The following is an 18,201-nucleotide window of genomic DNA, read 5'->3' as shown; positions in this document are numbered from 1 at the left end:
GGAAGGGCTGAAGGCTCTGTGCGGTCCCTGACAGAAATACCATCCTTAACCCCCACCATGGCACAGAAACTTTAGTTTCCGTGAAATGCCAAGAATTTCCTTATCGCCTCCGGAGGCCCGGGCAGTTCAGGTAACCCCCTGAGCCCAATACGGCTCGGCAAACCGCCTTGCTCAGGGCTGCGGGGCGGCTGGCGGCGGCGGCGGGCAGCGCGGGCACCCCGTGCCGTGCATTGTGGGAGCTGTAGTTCGCGAGCCAGCAGCACTACAAGTCCCAGACTCCCGCGGAAGGAGGAGGAGAAGAAGAAGGAGGAGGAGGAAGGGAGTCGGCTCGGCCCAGGGCTCCAGCCCGTGCGGGAGAGCCCCCCGGGGGCGGGCCGCGGCGGCATGCGGCTCCCCGGCCGGCTCGGCCCGCTCCGCAGCACGCCCCTGGCTGCCCGGCCGCCAGGGAGGGTCAGAGCGAGGCCGGCGGCGGGGCGGCGCGCCTTCAGCCGCGGGCGGCTCGGCGGCACCATGGCAGAGGAGGCCAAGAAGCTGGCTGCCTGCGCCGCTGTGGACAAGCACGTCCAGGTGAGGCGGCTGGGACCCCCAGCCCTGCTCGGGGCACGGGGTGGGAGGGGTACGGACACCCCCCCCACTACCCCCGGTACGCGGAGCGGCCACGGAGAGCAAGGAACGCCTGGTGCGCGGAGCGGCCGCGGGGTGCAGGGAGCCCTCCGTGCACGGGCGGGCTCCGGGCTTCGCTTCGCTCCTGTCCAGCGCGCTGAGCAGCGCTCGGGTGCCCAAGCGGCTTGTGGGGTGCCCGGGAGGGTTGTGGGGTGCCCGGGAGGGTTGTGGGGTGCCCAAGCGGGTTGTGGGGTGCCCGGGCGGCTTGTGGGGTGCGCGGATCCCTTGCTTCCCCCAAGGCACGGGCGGTTTTGGAGTGTAGGGAGGGACCCCCGAGGTACACGGGTGAGCCCCGCCGAGTCTCTTCCTCCTTTCCTGCTGTAGAAAACCACTTTTCCTCCCTTGTCTCTGCGTTTTCCCGGTGGATGCCTCCCAGGAGGCAGCTCCGTGCCTTGCCTGGCTCAGCACGGCGCACCCCGAGTTTGGGGTGAAGTCTTGCACCTCTGCACTCTCACTGTGTTACCCTCCTGTGAGCCGGGCTGCTGTGGGGTTCAGGCTGTGCCCTGCTCCTTTCCCCAGCTCTGGGGTACTCTGCAGCTGAACCCTATTTCCCAGTACACCAGCCCTTCAACAGGGGGCTGTGTCCTGTGCTCTGCAAGGAGAGAAACTCAGCAAAGGACCTTAATTAACTGCTCAAAAGTCAGATACAGACTGGAACCGCTCAAGGTCTGGCACAGCCTAATAGTGAACACTTGGGAGATCAATAGTTAAAAGACAGGCAGGGGCTTAACGCAATGTTTGCAAGCCCTTTTGCAAGAGTGGTGATGAAACAGCTGTAGAGTTGCTGCCAAGGGGGAAGATGTTAGCAATAGGGGGGAAATATTCCCTCTTCCTTCCTGCTCCCTCCCTGCCGGGGAGGTTCAGTTGCTGATAGCTTCCCTGATGTCCCAAAAATGCTTTGCTTGCTTTGTAGCTTCTTCCCCTGAGCAGCCTGTACCTGCCTGCAGAAAGCACAGCCATGTGCTGTCTGAGACCTACCTCCTGCCTGACCAACAGTCTCAAAAGCAGTCTGTGGGGTGGGGGACCCTGGGGCACGGACCAGCAGTGACATAAAAATCCACTTTCTTACCCAGACCAAGTCCCAGAGTTGCATGTTGGGGGTTTGCAGGAGGAGAGGCTTTGTGTTGAAAGGTGTGGAACTGAGAGGTGTGACTGCTGCTGGGTGCACCTTTGATTTGGGGTCAAACATGAATCCTAGTTTTGGACTTTTCCTAGTGAAATATCTGTCCTTTGTGCTGTTTTATGGTTAAGCAAACTTGGGATAATGTTTCTGGCAGGGTCCCAGCTAATTAAAGTTCAGTGCCTGGCTAGCAACACTGATTAAGTAAAACAGGCAGCGTCCGGGGTAGTATCACAATGCTTATCATGCAGATTGGCTTGAAGCAATGGTGAAGAAGCAGGTTAGAGTCACCTCCAAGGAGTTAGGTGGTCTCAGGTGTCAGAGAAAAACCTGTCTCCCCTTCAGTTTGCACTGTCAGGGTGCAGCTGCTGTTTGTGATGGGTAAGTTTGTGTTTGGCTGTTAGAGCTATCTGTCCCTGTTAACAGCCATTTCCCAGAGCGATGCTGCAGACTCCCTTCCTTGCAGGGCTGTGTGGGAGACACCACCGACTTCAGGGTTCAGTTATGCTGGACAAATACCTCCAGCTTAACTGTGTTGGAGCTCGGTGGCACCACGAGCTTGGTACTGGTTCTAAATCAGATCCCATGCTTGGCATCCTCCTTCATACCCATCCCTGTCTGTGCCAGCCCAGCAGCTCCCTGTGCAGCCTGTGGCAGATGTCAACCTGGGGGTAGGTATGGGGATTAGGAGCAGGGAACCTTTTTTCTTTTTCCTCTCTCCTTTGTTTTTGGTTTTCTTGTTTGTTTTAAATTAAATAAGGTCAGATTGGTATGTTTCCCCACAGCACTTGTCCCTGGGCAGCTGCAGGAGCAGAGTTCCTCAGTGCTGGAGTGGACACTAAGATGGCCAACCTCAGAAGCTGTGGACTGTAGTGCTGTGATGGTTCAGAGGAGCAGGACTGGCACAGGGCTTGGGGCTTTAGAGCCTTAAGCTGCTTGGCAAGAGCTGGCTTTGCATTTACACAACACCACCTCTCAAGGCAGGGCCCTCTTAGAGTCTCTGTTAGAAGTGAAAGGGTAGGCAGGAGCTGTAGGTCCTGCTGTCCCAGAGGAAGTGTAGGGCTTTCTACTATATTTATCTCCTGCTCTTTGCCTATGGAAACTTAGGTTGGACTGGCCAGCTTGTGTGGTGCTGCTGACAGCACTCCACAGCCTCTCTGATGTTGGGCAGTGCTGCTGGGCCCTTGGGTTAGCTGGGAAAATGCTGTCCACTCCAGTGTGGAGCCCCTCTGCAGGTCCTCAGCTGTGCTGTGGCTCAGTGCCTCCCGTTTGTTTGCCAACCCTGAAATGGTGCTGTGAGCTGGACCTACCTCTTGGGACACTGACCTTGTGCTCTGCTTCTCTCCAACATTGGCCCTGCCCCTGTTTGGAAGGGTGGGTGGGTTTTGGCTGGGTTTGCCTATGGGGTTTGGAGCTGAGAGATGGGCGCTGTGGTAAGGTGGGGGTTGTGATAGTGGGGTTTAGACGAGTTTTAACTGTTTTTCTGGGAACCCCACTTAGCCCTTGATCTTGCCACAGGCTGAGGGAAGGTGCTTCACCCTTCATCACAGATAAACAGCTTCCAGTTTGTCGGTCTGGGACCCTTGTGAGCTCTTCCCGCTTCATTACATTGGAGTGGCTGAGGCTTTCCCCATTTCTTTAGGGCATCCAGCTGCTCCAAGAAGCAGTCCCACCCTACAGACGTGAGGGGAAAAGAGAACAAGCTGCTACCTCCCAGGTTGAAACAAGCCTCTTGGGAACAGGAGTACTGCCTGTACCCTACCAAGCCTGGGTGCAGCTTTGATTGCCCCCTTCCTGGGCTGGCTGGGCTTGGCTCTGCCTGCTGGGCAGGTGAAAGAAACCAAGAAGCCTCTGGAGCTCTTGAGTTTCTGATGGCAGTGTCACAGGCATGCAGCTGCCATCTGTTGCTTTCCCCATCTTTGCAGAGTCACGGTTGTTAGTGGGGGCTGGGACATAAGCCAAGGCTCTGGTTACATGTTGGGTTTTGGAGAACTGTTCTTTTTAAGCTCTTAACCTGCAGAAGGTATTAATCCTAGGGGAGTGTGACCTGCCTTAAGCCCCACCTTTCCCAGCAGGCTTGTGTGCCAGTAGGACTTTAACTAGTTGAAATGCTGCAGGTGTGGCTTTTTTCCACAGTTGCTGAACTTTGGATTTGCTGTATGTGGAGAAAGAGCTCCAGAGACCTGTCTTAATGTCCAAGAGATAACACAGAACAACTCTGTGCCTGCATCTCTGGTTGGCTTCAAATCTTTCTCAACTGAAGTCTCTCTTGTGATATTGGGCTTCCTTAAGTCAATTTGAGTTCTGGATCCCATCCAAAGAAGGGGAAGTACATTGGAAGTGCGCAAGTGGCTGTAGGTAGCTCTCAGTGGGTGGGTGATTGAGCTGATAATAAACAGATTTACGTTGCAGAGCATCCTCTCGTGGAGGTAATACAATTGCACCCAGCCACCCTCTGCCTGCAGCAACTTTTAGAAGTGGTGCCTGTGTTGCAGATGAGGCATCAGTGACCCTTCTTAAACCAGACCACAAGCAGAGAAAGGACTGGGTTGAGCTGTGGTTAAAACGTGATGCTCTTCAGTAGGATTGCCTTTCATGTGTGTTGCTGGACTCCTGTAGGCAGTTTATACTCTGGTTTAGAGGGCAGTTTTTATGATACCCAGGGCTGGCTGCTGTGCTCTTTGGCTGCTATTGCATCTGTAGTGTTTACCAACGATGCTGTTGGCAGCAAACCCGTGGTTTTACTGTGTGGCTTCCGTGGGAGATGTTATCTTGAGGCTGTTTCAGCTTTTTCCTCTCTGGTATTGCCTGAAACTCCAAGCTTCCTGGCAGGAGGGGGTGGACAGAGTGCCAGTAACCAGCAGTGAGGGTGCCCTGAACAGGGTGCGAGTCAGACTGGTGGCGTTCAGCAACAACATGTCCCTTAGGGAGAGGGTGAGTTGCTTCAAACCCCATAGCTGCAGACAGTGGTTGTCCCTTCACTGGCACAGCGTGTTCCTCACCATGCCTGCAGCAGGCTAAGACACTGTTATGTTGGTGTGCATCTCTGGGCAAGGTTCCACTTGCATGTGTTTGTAATGTCAAGCCTGCTGGGGGGAAGCAGGCAGCCCTTGTGCCCAGGCCCCAGTAACAGCTCTCCTGTGTCTCTCTTTGATTTGCAGAACAATCAAGTTCTTGGGATTGGAAGCGGCTCTACGATTGTCCACGCAGTGCAGCGACTGGGTAGGATGCTCCCCTTTGTGTTCCTCCCACTGCAGAAAGTCCCCTTTGCCCAGCTGTCCCAGCTACTTGAAAAACATCCTAAATTGTCAGGCTTAGAGCTGATGCTGGCTCTGTTCGCTGACTGCTCTGTCCTCCTTGAAGCTGGAGATAAAAACTGGGTCTTGTGCTCCCAATGTATTGTGTAGAGCGTCCTGAGGAGGTAATGATTTGCCACCTGTTCTCCCCATACAGCCAGGCAAAGCGCTTTACTGGCACCAACCACAAACTGGAGCCTTCCCAGATCCCTCCTTTTCGTTCCAGCTCTGCTGGTCCTGACTTGCTTTGTGGCTTTGGGCCATGCAGCTGCTCTGCTTCCGTTAACCCATTTGTATGCAGCTGACATCTGCTTCTTACATCTACATTATTCACACAGAGGGGCCTGAGGAAGTGTGGTGAGCATGAGGAATGTGAAATCCTGCTGCATGTTAGTTATGCCCTGCAGCCAGGTTTACCTGCTTGCCCCAAGTACAAGCTTGCTCAAGGTGCCATTCAGAAAAGTTCAGCAGAACATTCAAATAGGGCAGATGCATTTTTGCAGAAGGGACTGTGAGGGTGATTACCCTCCTGCCTCACTATGGAGGGACAGAGCTTTAAAGCTTCCTTGGAAGGGTGCTTTCAGCCCTAGGGCAGGTCTGCTGGTGGAAGTGCTCTACCTTGTCCTGCTTAGATATTCTTGGATGCAAACCAGAGCACTGGTGAGTGCAGTGGTGGGTGAGGAGTGCAGGACCAGCCCTGTTGTTCCTGGGGGTTCTTGCTCAGATGCAGAGGAGGGTGCTCTGAAGCAGAGTTCAGCCTCTCTCACCTGGGTGGCTGGGAAGTCCCCTTGTGACCTCCAACTCCCTTGGGCAGAGCTGTGTCCCAGCCCTCTGCATGTGAGCAGGGCTGAGCTCTGAACACGTCTCAGTATGTGACAGGGACACAGCAGAGGTGGCTCCTGCCAGCCCCTTGGCACCCACCTTGCCCCACGGTGCGTGCAGGACGCTGCTTTGTCTGGGACCTGTGGCTCTGCTTTCTGGGCTTGGCTCAGTAATACAGCCACTCCTGACTCTCTAGACAGAATCAGGCTCTAAATAGATGGGTGTAGTATTTCAAGTGCTTTGCCCTCTTCCAGGCAGCAAAGGCTGACTTCTTGTGTCTGCTTGAGTTCATTAGCACTGGGATGTGGGTTGTAATGATGTACAGGCTCCTGTGTTGCATCTTCAGTCCTTCCAGCCACAGCATTACCTTGGAGCATGGAGTCTGTGTGCTTGCTCTGGTGTGAGAGCTGTTGGCTCCTGCCTAAGGATTGTAATTACTAAAATAACATTCTGCCCATGATGATATCTTAGTAACAGGTTTTAGTAATTTGAGGTTAACCTGGAGGGAGGTGTCCTTCTATTTAATGGAATACTGTCTTTTATTAGTCCTTTCCCTGCCATGTATTTAAATGTTCTGTAATAAATGAGTGTGATGTCCCCAAGGCAACAAGCCAGAAAACCTTTCAGACAGCTACTGAAGCTCCTTGTTTACAAGGAGCACAGCAAAATCTGCCTAATGGAGTGAGAGAGGGGAGTGGGGCTGATTTCCCAGGTGACAATTTTCTGAGGAGGTTCCTCTGCTGCTGGGAACACAAAGGTTAATGGCTCCTGATGTCTTGGGCTGAGCCAGGGTGGGTGTTCAAACATTTCTGACTAGAAACTGAGCCTTCCCCTCTGCTGGGTGGCACCTGTTTGCGTTGAGCATGACTGAGTTACTTGCAAGCCAAGCAAATAATTGCAGTGATTCAAAGGGGCTGCTCTGAGTTTTCTTAAAGTGAAAGTTGGTGTGTTTTTTTTCCTTCAGACAAACTGAGACTTGTGCTTTTGTTTTTCCTCTGCAGCAGAGCGGGTTAAAGAGGAGAACCTGACCATTGTCTGCATCCCTACATCTTTTCAGGTAAGTGCTTTCCTCCTTTGCTTTCTGCTGGTCCAGACACTCACAGAGGGGTTCTTCCCTTTGGCTGTGGGAGGCAAACACGTCACTCTCTGGAGTGGCCACTCACTGTGGGGTGAGTTAAGGCACTGGTGACAGCAGTGGGGATGCAGCTTGCAGACAGGAAGCTGGTGGTGATGGTGTTACCCTGACCAGAGTAGTAGGGATGTTGTAGTGTTGGTTGTGTCAGTGTGTGACTAGTAAGCCAGCTTAGAGAAAAATGCTGTTGGTGGTGGTGAACCAGACTCATAATGCAAAACTCATCAGAGACATTTAGTCTCCTTTGATTTGTCCCTCTCTGCTCTGCCCTAGGGAGGCCCCAGCTGGAGTCCTGTGTCCAGAGCTGGGGCCCCAGGACAAGAAAGATGTGGGACTGTTGGAGAGGGGTCAGAGGAGCCACGAGATGCTCAGAGGGCTGGAGCAGCTCCCCTATGGAGAGAGGCTGAGGGAGCTGGGCTGGCTCAGCCTGGAGAAGAGAAGGCTGTGGGGGGACCTCATTGCAGCCTTCCAGTCCCTGAAGGGAGCAGAGGAACAGGAGGGGAATCAGCTTGTTCAAAGGGTAGATAATGGCAGGACAAGGGGGATGGATTAAAGCTGAAGGAAGGAAGGGTTAAATTAGATATTAGGGGCAAGTCTTTTCCAGAGAGAGTGGTGAGGGGCTGGAACAGGCTTCCCAGAGAGGGGGTGGATGCCCCGTCCCTGGGGGTGTTCAAGGCCAGGTTGTCTGGGGCCCTGGGCAACCTTGTGTAGCTCCAGGCCTGGAGGTTGGTGTCCCTGCCTGTGGCAGGGGGGTTGGAGCTCTGTGATCCTTGGGGTCCCTTCCAACCCAGACCAGTCTGTGATTCTATGATTCTGTGTCAAGCCCTGAAAGCTGTAAAAACCCTGCTGCAAGCAATAATAGCAAGCTCATGTGTTTTAAGGAGGAATTTGAAATGCATCAACTGACTTTAGAAGAAATTGCAGAAGAGAAATCTGCTTAATCTTCTCTTTGCTGTACAACTTTTGCAAGGGTTGAACCATAGCAAGCTGATGAGAGGTTTGCAGGAAGAAGGGGAACATGGCTTGGTGGTGAAGCTGCTGGGGAAGTTTCTGAGGTGTTTCCCTGCCTTTAGGGCAACTGTCTTTGATCTCTCTGCCTCTATTCTCTGAGGTGGGAATGTGCTGCAGAGGAGCAGCTGTCACCTTGTCCCCTTCTGGCAGGGAGAGGTGACATCACCAGTCTGAGGGGACGGGGAACACCTGCAGGGTTTTGAGGATGGGTGGTGATGCCCTGGTTTGGGAATTGGCCATGTGTCTCTTCCTCAGCCCTGGTACTGGCCTTGGGACTGTACTTCTGTCACAACTTCTTCACTGTGAGGACAGCCCAGCAGTGAGCCAGGCTGCCCAGAGGGGCCATGCAGACTCCCATCCTTAGAGGTTTTCACCTCATGGAAAGCCTTGAGCATCCCAACAGCTGGCCCTGCTTTGAGCTGGAGGTTGGATAGGGGCACCCTGGACTATCCTGAAATCTTAGGAAAACTTCACATCCTCTTACCCTGCAGATATTCTTAAAGTGTGAGTGTGGGGCAGTGGGCTTTCCTTTTTTCCCAGCTCTTGCAACCAACCCATGGCACGTTGGGACAGAACACAAACTGCTGCAAAGAGTGAAAAATAAAGACTAGGTTTATATTTTTTAAACCGGTATCAGTGCTCCTGTTGCCATACAGAGACTGTGGAGAGAGTCTGGCTTTGACCTGTGTAAAATGATTCCCATCCTGAGATGCTGTGTCCCGTTTGAACCTGGGGCATCTCCTGGGTTCAGTCATCAGGTCTTACAGACAACAATGACAAAGCTCTCATGGTGAATGTGGCAGGGCAGCTCATGTAACAACACTGCAGAGTTTCTTACCAGTAACACACAAAAAGCTGCTGTTAAAAGGCAGAGACATTGAACACTGCATGAGCCCAGCACCCCACCATGGGACAGCCTGGTACCTCCTGCAGTCTCAGAGACCTCAACCAATTCCGAGTGAAGCATTCTTGGGTCAGCAAAACACCATCTTATTCTCACCATGTACAGGTATAAAAGGCTGCCTGAGGTCACTGGCAAGGAAGAATTGGTTTCAGTGGGCTTTTATTCTCCTCCCTTCCCTGTTGTCAGGTTATTCCATCACCATCAGTAAAGCTAGAGCCAGGGTAAGTATCAGTCCCTTGGCTTTTGCCTTGTTTCTTCTTGTCACCCAGCTGTGTGCCAGGAGCACGGAGTGAGACCGATCTTGGCAAGTGCTGTGCAGTTACTGCTGCTTCTCCCTCCAGTTGTGGGAGCTCTGCTTTTGATTCCTGCTGGTCTGCTCCCATCGCCTTGCAAGCAGAGAGCCTGAAGAGGAGCCACCTCCTTTCCACACCGCTGACTCTGAAGCGTGTTCAGGACCTGGCCTGCATGTGCAGCACAGTGTTTTTCAATGCTTTCAGTTCCCAGAGCCCTGGTGTCTTTTTCCATGGACACCATGTAATGAATGGAAACCCACTGAGTGTTGTTCTTTCGATTTTGTGAGCCCTTAGGGCAGTCCTAGTGCACAGATCAAGAGCACACAGCCCATAGGTGTTAAAACTGCATGCTATGAAGTGCCATGATAAATGATCCAAATCGTATCTCGCTGCCAGAAAGTACCACCTGCTACCTCTTCAAGGTTTTGGGATGCCAATACATGGGACTGATGCACTTTGTTGGTGTGAGCAGGTAAAATTCAGGGGAATGAATTGATTCAGGCTGTAGCACTAGGGTTTCTTGGGTGAGCAACAGCATGGTAGGAAGTTCAGACTCGAACAGAGCCTGTGCAAAGAGGGAGGCTCGCTCAGGTGATGATTTCTAACACAGGAAATTAAACCAGTTTGAGGTTCTCTAAGCTTGAACTTCGTTTAGACTGACCGAGAGGAGGGTGTTCTGTGCTGTATTGCCGCTAGAGGGAAATGAACAGCTACTTCGGTCAAAGTGGATCAGAGCCACCAAACAGCTGCTTCAGGAGGCTTCCCACTCTTTTTTCCACGGGTTGTGCTTTTCTTCTTTGCTTTTATTTTGTCTCTTTCAAATATGAAAAAATATTTCCATTGTTAGCACCGTATTTCTATGGTGCAAATAGCTCATTTTCTTGCTCCCATTTTCCAGCCAAAGAAAATCAGAGAGGCTGGATGGGTGTGGGGGAGAATGATGTCCAAGCTGAAAGAACAGGACTCAAGAATGCCCTAAAGCTTAAATAGAAGTGTTTCCCACCAAGCTGCTGGGTCCTCCTGCTTTTTAATAGAGATACCTGAACCCAGGAGTCCTGTTGCACCATCAGCATCTTAGTTCAAATCAGCAGCAGGGTTTTCTTTTCATTCACCTAATCTGGTCTAGCAGCATAATGTCCTCCTTGCCATGCGTTCCCACTGCTGGCTGCAGCCTCTCCACCAGCTCAGCATGGAGCTCTGCCAGGGAGACTCCATCCTTGCTGAGGGAAGGACAACATGAGCCTGTGGAGCAATCCCAGGGAGACTCCATCCTTGCTGAGGGAAGGACACCACGAGCCTGTGGAGCTCTCCCAGGGAGACTCCATCCTTGCTGAGGGAAGGACACCACGAGCTTGTGGAGCTCTCCCAGGGAGACTCCATCCTTGCTGAGGGAAGGACACCACGAGCCTGTGGAGCTCTCCCAGGGAGACTCCATCCTTGCTGCAGCCCAGGGAATGACACCACGAGCCTGTTTTCCCTCCTGTTGCTGGTAAAGGGTGTTTGCTGTCTTCTTGCTGCACAGGCCCGCCAGCTGATCCTGCAGAACGGCTTAACGTTAAGTGACTTGGACCGACATCCAGAGGTAAGCAGGACTGTGGAGGTAAGACCTCACCTGACCCTCCTCTAACCTGCTCCATCATAAAGTATCAGGTTCCTTTGTCCTCCCCTGAGGATGAGAGTTCAAGCAGCCACGCTGCAGAACCTGAGTGAGAATTAGCTTGTATTTTCCTCCCCCCAAGCTTTAGTCTTGTCTTAGTGCTGCTCCCTTGAAATGGCAGGTAGGCTGTTGGGTTGTTTCCTCCAGGTGTCTGGCATCTCTTCCAGGCTGAGGCTTGCTGACCCAAGACAGGCAAATTGTGTTGCTGAACTGTCACTGAGATTTTCCCCCAGGAGCTCCCTGCTTGCATGCTGGTCCTGAAGTGACACTAGAGGCTGAAGTGATGTGCCCTGCAGGCCAGCAGTTGGTTTTGGTTTTTCTTTCTCCTGCTGCCACATGCCTGTGGTTTATCTGGGGCTGGTATCCTTGGGTGGCTGATTGGATGCTCATTTCTATCAGGCTGGCATCAGGGCAGTTCCAGCTCTAGTGACATTTGTGGCTGCCTCTTGGGACCTGACACCCTCCTGAGCCACACCAAGAGCAGTGCCTGGATGCTGCATAGGAGGGATTTCCACACCAAGTTTCTCTTCCTACAGCTCGACGTTGCCATTGATGGAGCAGATGAAGTGGACTCTCATCTCAACCTTATCAAAGGTGGCGGGTGAGCCTGCTGTCTGTCTGTCTGTCTGTGCATGGTGCTGGTGGCAGGTGGCCTCAGGGCATCCTTTTTTGGATGTGGATGTCTCTGAAGTGGGCTGGAGGGATCCTGCACAGGGTGGTGCCTGCTCCTGCAGTGGGAGATAGCTCCCAACCTAGAGCAAGGGGACAAGGAGGATAAAGTGATGGGGCAGGGGAAAGAGCCCTGGCATGGGGCAGCTGCAGCACCAAAGCCAGCAAGGGTGTGATGGAGCAGACTGGGCTGCCAGGCACACTGAGAAGCAGTCAGTTTTCTGATTATTATTTTTTTTAATTCCTTTTTCCCCCCCTTGCAGTGGTTGCTTGACCCAGGAGAAGATCGTTGCAGGATACGCAAAATGCTTCATTGTTATTGCTGATTACAGGTAAAAATAGTGGTGTTCATTGCAGTAGGAGCTAGGAACCCTGCTTTGGCAGGGGGGTTGGACCCAGTGATCTCTTAAGGACCCTTCCAAACCCCTATGATTCTGTGATTTCACCTCTCTGTCCCATGGGAGGATCTGGACGATCCTGTGTTAGGCTGTTTCTGTTCTTCCAGTGGGTCAGGGGGAAGGAATAGGTGGAAATGAGCCTGACTCCCAGTGCTTCAGCAATTCAGTTTAGCTTCTTCATGCTCAGCTCAGCAGGCCTGCTTAGGAGTCAGCAGAGTTTGTGGGGAAATGGCTGCTCTGATCTTTGAGCTCAGCGATTGTCATCACAGAATAAATTTCCCCTTCTGTATATACAGCTGCAGGTCTGTAGAAAAGAAAACTTGTGTCCTGCTTGTCCAAAACTTGCCAAAACAGGGCTTACAAGTGCATCAATCATGCATTAAATGGGCTCTTCCTACAAGAGTGCCCATAGGAACTGATGGCTGTGCCCTCTGGGGCCTTATGCCTGAGGGGACTGCAGGAGATAACGTGTAAGTGCCTTGTGTTAATGGTGTCAGCAGTGTGCAACGATGCTAATCCCACCTCAAACCACATCCTCAGGAAAAAATCAGAGAGCCTGGGGGAGCAGTGGAAGAAGGGAATTCCCATCGAAGTGATCCCCATGGCTTATGTTCCTGTCACCAGAGCCCTGACCAAAAACTTCGGAGGCGCCGTGGAGCTGCGGATGGCTGTGAGCAAAGCGGTGTGTGTCACTGATCCAGCCCTGCTCTGCGGGGGCCTTGGGGGGGCTGGAGGGCAGGCTGCACTGCCAGAGAGGGTGTTGAGTTGTGGGGATGGCTCACACACCATCCCAGGCTCCTCTGTTACCGTGCAGAGCCAGACTAAATTACAACTGAAGCTGCTTTGTCTCTGCGGCTACGTTCCTGTCCTTGCTTGGGTGGTGGGGCTTCACCAGCCTGCATCCCATGGCAAGGGAACAGGAGCTCTGTCTGCAGTAATGGCTGGAGTTAAGGCCTGAAGGCTCAATACTTGGTTTTAATGTGTCTAATCCCAAGAGGCTGTAGGGACTGGGTTTGGGTGCTGATGAAAAGCAAGCCAGGCATTCCCTGTGAAGTTGAGACCAGCCTTGCTTGGGGAATGCACATCCTGCTGCCCCAGCACAAGCCGTGTCCTCAGAGGGTGCTTGTCTTTTAATGCACACCCTGCTTGGTGCTGCTGAAGTGCTGTGTCCTCAGCCCTGGCTGTCTCTGCTCTGTTAAAGGACACAATTGCTCCATCTCTTGGGCTTGAGAGAATGCTGGGCACTTCTGGGATGCCAAAGACTAGTGATTCTCCAGCGTGGCATCCAGCAGCATGCTCTTATCATGGGGGTGGAGAGGTCTTACTTTGACTTCAATTGCCTGTTAACAGCTTTTTTAGGGCACTACTCTAGTTTTTCTCTTGTGAAAAGGATCCCCTGCTGCCCTGATGAAGTTGCTGCATTGTTCTTCCCAGCTTCTGCCTGATCACCAGTAGCAGGGGAATGAGGAATGAGCCTCAGGCGCTGGTTTTAGTTACAGGCTTATTATGGGCTGCGTGGATTTACTGCCCTGGTTTACTTGAAGGATGACTCTGGCTCAGTGGTGGCAGTGGGGACGGCTGGTCCTGGTGACAGGCTGTGGCAGTCCTTGGCTGGGCTCTGCAGACAAAGCACTCTCAGTGCTGACAACATGTTCTGATTCCCAGGGCCCTGTGGTGACAGACAATGGGAACTTCATTCTGGACTGGAAGTTTGACAGGGTTCATGAATGGAGCGAAGTCAACGCTGCTATAAAAATGATACCAGGTAATGTCTGTGATTTGATTTATTCTTTTAAAAAATCACAAAGTCTAGCTAAGGCTTGGCCTATGCTAGAGACCCCTGACTGTGAGGGCCCTCCCTTGCATAGGAGGGAAGGTGTGTTTACTGTCCTCTTATGGGTCCATATGTGTGTTTCTACTGGAGAGATCTGTCAGCTGATACTGGTGCAGCTGTGCCCAAGTGGCATTTCCATGTGGTGGTGAAAACCTGGGATGATGCTGGGTGACTGACGACACTGTCTTCCATTAGGTGCACTGATCCTGTGTTCTTCCTTACTCTCCTTGTGCCCATTTAGAGAAGGACTCTTAATGGAAGCACTGGAGGGAGGGTTCACACTGGGTCACAGTATTTTCCAGAAGTGACTCCTGCCTTGCACAAGAACTGCTGCCCAGGCCAGTGCTGCTCCTGGATGATCTGTGTCTGCTCAGGCACTGTCTGGTCATCAGTGAAGCAGTAGATGGTTTGGCTCAGCCATATCTGCATATCTGTCTGGTTATCTTGGCAGTCTGCTCTTGACTCTGATCAGCTTTTGAATACATATTGTTGTATCTTTTGGACTTATGCAAGATACCTGCCTACTTCAGAGTCCTGACACAACTGTCTTCACTGACTGTGCTGTCAGAGTGTGCAGGACAGAGGCTGGGATCCCTTTGCAGAAACCTCAGCATCAGCACGTTGTCCTGGCACTGTGATTGTAACACCAAGGCAGGCAGGTGCCGTGGGTGTAGGCTGGGTGCAGAGTCACCAGTAACTTCAAGCTGCTTATGTTTGGTGGCTTTGCTTCCCTCAGTGCTGCTCATAAGGCTGATTTACTGCCACTATACCCACGTCCTTTTCTTCCTGCTCTAGGAGCAAACTGCTAGGATGCTCCCATCCTTCGCTTGCCCTGCTGTCTGTGGTTTGTACTTGGCACTTGCTCGCAGCCAGCAGTAGATGGCAGGTTCAGACCTTCAGCAGGAGCAGGTCTGAATGAACTGATGGCCCCTATCTAAATGAACCGGTACCTGAGCTGTCCCTGGTACTGGCGTTCTTGCAGTTCCTTATCTCACAAGCTCATTTCCCACAAGCTCCTGTTCTCCTGTCACTGCATTCTGATGCTGCCCCAACATTTGACAGGACAAGGGGTGACCTCAAGTTGGAGCACAGGAAGTTCCACACCAACATGGGGAAGAACTTTTCCCCAGTGAGGGTGAGGGAGCCCTGGGACAGGCTGCCCAGGGGGTGTGGAGTCTCCATCTCTGGAGAGGTTCCAGCCCCGTCTGGACGCCGCCCTGTGCAATATGAGCTGGGGAGCTGCTTTGGCAGGGGGGTTGGACCCCATGGGCTCTGGAGGTCCCTTCCAACCCCTATGTCTGCTCCCATGGGAGTCGAGCTGTGTGACAATAAATCTGGATGGGCCACAAACCCACTCCTCACGAGATACATTGCTCCAGAGACCCCAGCAGCTCCCTGTACAGCTGATGCAACATCACCCAGGTTGGATTCCCCATTTTTCCCAAACCTCTGGTGGGAGCGTCGCCACCTTGTGACCAACACAAACCCGCTCAGAGCAGAGGATTCAAGCAGTGGGGTGGCTCTGGCATTAACCAGCACATCAACTCTTCTTTCCCAGGTGTGGTGGAGACGGGGCTCTTCATCAACATGGCAGAGGTGGTGTACTTCGGCATGGAGGACGGCTCGGTCAGCGTGCGGGAGAAGCAGCCCCGCTGACGCCGGCACCCTGCCCGCTCTGCTTCCCCTTTGGCCAGTTCAGTTTAGCCCTTGTACCGGTGCCAACCTGATGATTTGCCTTAACGAGCAGCGGTTATCACAGGAGGCAGATGGGAAGTTGATCAGGATCCGCTGACATGATACTGAATGTCTCTTTCTTTTTTTAAAAAGAAAAGCAAAACCAATAATCTATTTCTATATATATATATTTTTACTTTACCAGAAAAATTGTCTTTTTTTAAAGAATCGTTTAAACAAATTGCTTTAACATTTTTATTTTGTTTTTCTAAGAAATATTTACCAAAAAAGTAATACTCCTTGGGGTTTGTTTTTTTTTTGTGTGTTTTGGGTTTGTTTTCTTTTTTTTTTCTTTTTTTCCAAGAGAACTTGAACCCTTCTGGTTGCTGGTGGTGCTTAGTGATTGCAGTCAGGAATACAATCCTAATGCATCCTTCCTATCCACCCCTGCTGGGAGGGTGATGTGTGTGTAACGGGAACGCATCCAGTCGGGACCTGCTGATGCCTTATTTGGAACCCTTTTGGTTCGGTATTTTATGCCTTTTATTTTTCTATACCACTGTTTTTTAAACGTTCAGGATGTCTGGTTGTCCTCTGTGCACGTGACAATTCTCTGAGCCTAAGGTGGTCTCTACATCCCTCTGCCTGGGAACACTACAAAGGGCCTTTTCTGGGCCTCTGTACGGAGGAGAGGCTCATCCTTTGAGCCGAATTCTGCTCTCCGTTAATTCAGTACCTCTGATTAAAGTCTGTTCCTGTAGCTGGAGATGTTTGGGACTTCACCCTTGTGAACTGAGAGCGGAGCTGGGCCCTCGTTGAAGTTTGCAGAAGTGTATTTGAGCAGCTTAGGGCAGCGTGGTTCACTGTTCAGTGGCAGTTTGATTTGGGATGAAGGTTAATTACCACCCTCGCAGCTGGTTACCTGTGCAAGGATAGAGCAGAAAGCACAGGAAAACTTGAGTCTTCCTGCCTAGATTTTCCACATGTAGCAGGGGAGAGGCACTTGATCAATACCTTGTTCTCAGTGTTCAGGTGCTTTGCATGGTTCTGATGTCAAAATGCAAGCCCTCTCTTTGTGTTGTAAACGCTGAATAAAGACCTGTTGTACCAGAGTCAGTGGCAATTTGGTTCTTAAGTAACTGTTCTGTGGACAGTGGGACAGGCTGACCTTAGCTGTAGTTTCCCCCTTTATAAAAACCCTTCACCCAGGCCAAATTCAGCCTTCTGCTTTTGATTTACTTTCACTTGAGGTAAATATGTTATTTTAAATTAACCAGGTCATCTAATCAACACTTGTTAGGTGCAGCCCTCATCTGGAGCCTGTCTTCAGTTTGCATGTCTAAAACCTGCATATCAAGGAACAGCTTTATTTTTTTTGCAGTTAAAAATTGCTTTTTTCTATGTCCTTAAATGTCCCCCATCCTGCACATCTTTTTCTTCTGTTAATTCAGAAGCACTTGCACTGAGCAAACATGCTGCCTTCCAGCCCCCAACTTGCTGGAATCTCTCTTCCCTCAACCCTGGTGCTGCAGAAGCTGTTTGCAAAGCCCTGGTTCTTGCCACGGGCTGTTTTCAGAAGATGCATTTTAGGCTCCTAATCTAATCCTGGATAAACAGGGAGCAATCGAGCGAAGCTTTGTGCCCAAGTGCCTTCTCACTCAGCATGCTGCTGGAAATGAGATTAGCAGGAGTGAAGGTTGCTGTTGACTCTCCTCTCTCTCTGAAATCAAACAGCTCCTTCTCAAAAAGCCAATAAAACCATTACTGCACCATTACTTTCTGGCCCTGGACCAGATATGATCTCATTCAGTGTTGTGCTGGGCTTGGGCTCGTTAAATCTAAGCCTGGACTGAGCTTCCCCAGGTGCTTGGGTGGGTGCTTTTGCAACAGGTGCCCCTGCTGGGGTGGGGCATGGAGTGGGTGGTGGGCTGTGGGTTATGGGTGCAGTGTTCACTCTATAGGGGTGGCATTAAAATCTCTTGAAGTGCTGGAGAAAATTTGGTGTCTGAACACGTTGGGGAGTCTTTGTGCAGCTTTCCCTTGTGCAGACTCCCCTAGCTCAATTTGCAGAGTCAGTAGATGAATTTGGGAAGTCAGGGGCTTCTAGGGAGGGGCTGGTCCTTTCCCTTGGAGGCTGCCAGGCTCCCTGACCTGTCACAACCATCCTCATCTTCATCTGCTGGCGCACGGCAGGCACACGATGTGGTGCAACGAGCCCAGCCCCTTCTGGGTGGCTCTGACGTGCCCTGGCCCTGCCTTATCCTCACACAGCCTGCTCATGCTGGTGCTGGGCTGCCTTGCTGTGCGTGTGCTTGATGAAAATACACTCTTAAGGGCAGCAGTGGCATTTCTAGTCCCCCATCCTTGCTTTGCTGGCCCATCGCTCCTGTCACCATGTAGGGGTTTTGGAGAGAGAGCAGCGTATAGAGGTGAGCATCCCTTTGGAGAAGGGCAGGTGCTGCAGGTACCCACGACTTCCCTGCATGGGGAGGGAAGGGCAGATCTGTGGCTACAACAGTGGGCTGCTCTCAGCAGCTCTGGGGTTTCTGTTTGATGAGTTTGATGTTAACACCTCATCTGGTTTAGACTGTGGCCTTTGCTTCGGACTTCCACTTCTCAAGGTGCTCTTCAAAAGAGCCTTAAGAAGCCTTTGGAAACAGGGCTGCCACCTCTCTCCCACCCTGCTCCCTTTCCAGCTTGGGAAGAAGGGCAAGGATGTATTTTTAGA

General features: G+C 51.9%; 1 protein-coding gene across 3 annotated transcripts; it reads left to right on the top strand.

The window, feature by feature from the left end:
* Positions 1 to 308: 308 nt before the first annotated feature.
* Positions 309 to 16,585, top strand: RPIA (ribose 5-phosphate isomerase A). 3 transcript variants are annotated; one of them, XM_084263618.1, is made up of 9 exons: positions 309 to 567; positions 4,945 to 5,005; positions 6,903 to 6,958; positions 10,764 to 10,823; positions 11,435 to 11,499; positions 11,831 to 11,899; positions 12,506 to 12,647; positions 13,631 to 13,730; positions 15,358 to 16,585. In XM_084263618.1, the coding sequence occupies exons 1-9, from the start codon at positions 385 to 387 to the stop codon at positions 15,453 to 15,455; spliced, it is 834 nt and encodes a 277-aa protein (XP_084119744.1). In that variant the 5' UTR covers positions 309 to 384; the 3' UTR covers positions 15,456 to 16,585. The 3 variants fall into 3 exon arrangements, with proteins under 3 accessions (XP_084119744.1, XP_084119743.1, XP_084119745.1); XM_084263617.1 differs by having other exon boundaries at positions 10,737 to 10,823; XM_084263619.1 differs by lacking the exon at positions 10,764 to 10,823.
* Positions 16,586 to 18,201: the final 1,616 nt, after the last annotated feature.

Source organism: Gallinula chloropus, assembly GCF_964237585.1.
Source record: "Gallinula chloropus genome assembly, chromosome: 4".
NCBI lineage: Eukaryota > Metazoa > Chordata > Aves > Gruiformes > Rallidae > Gallinula > Gallinula chloropus.
This window is presented reverse-complemented; position numbering and strand designations above follow the sequence as displayed.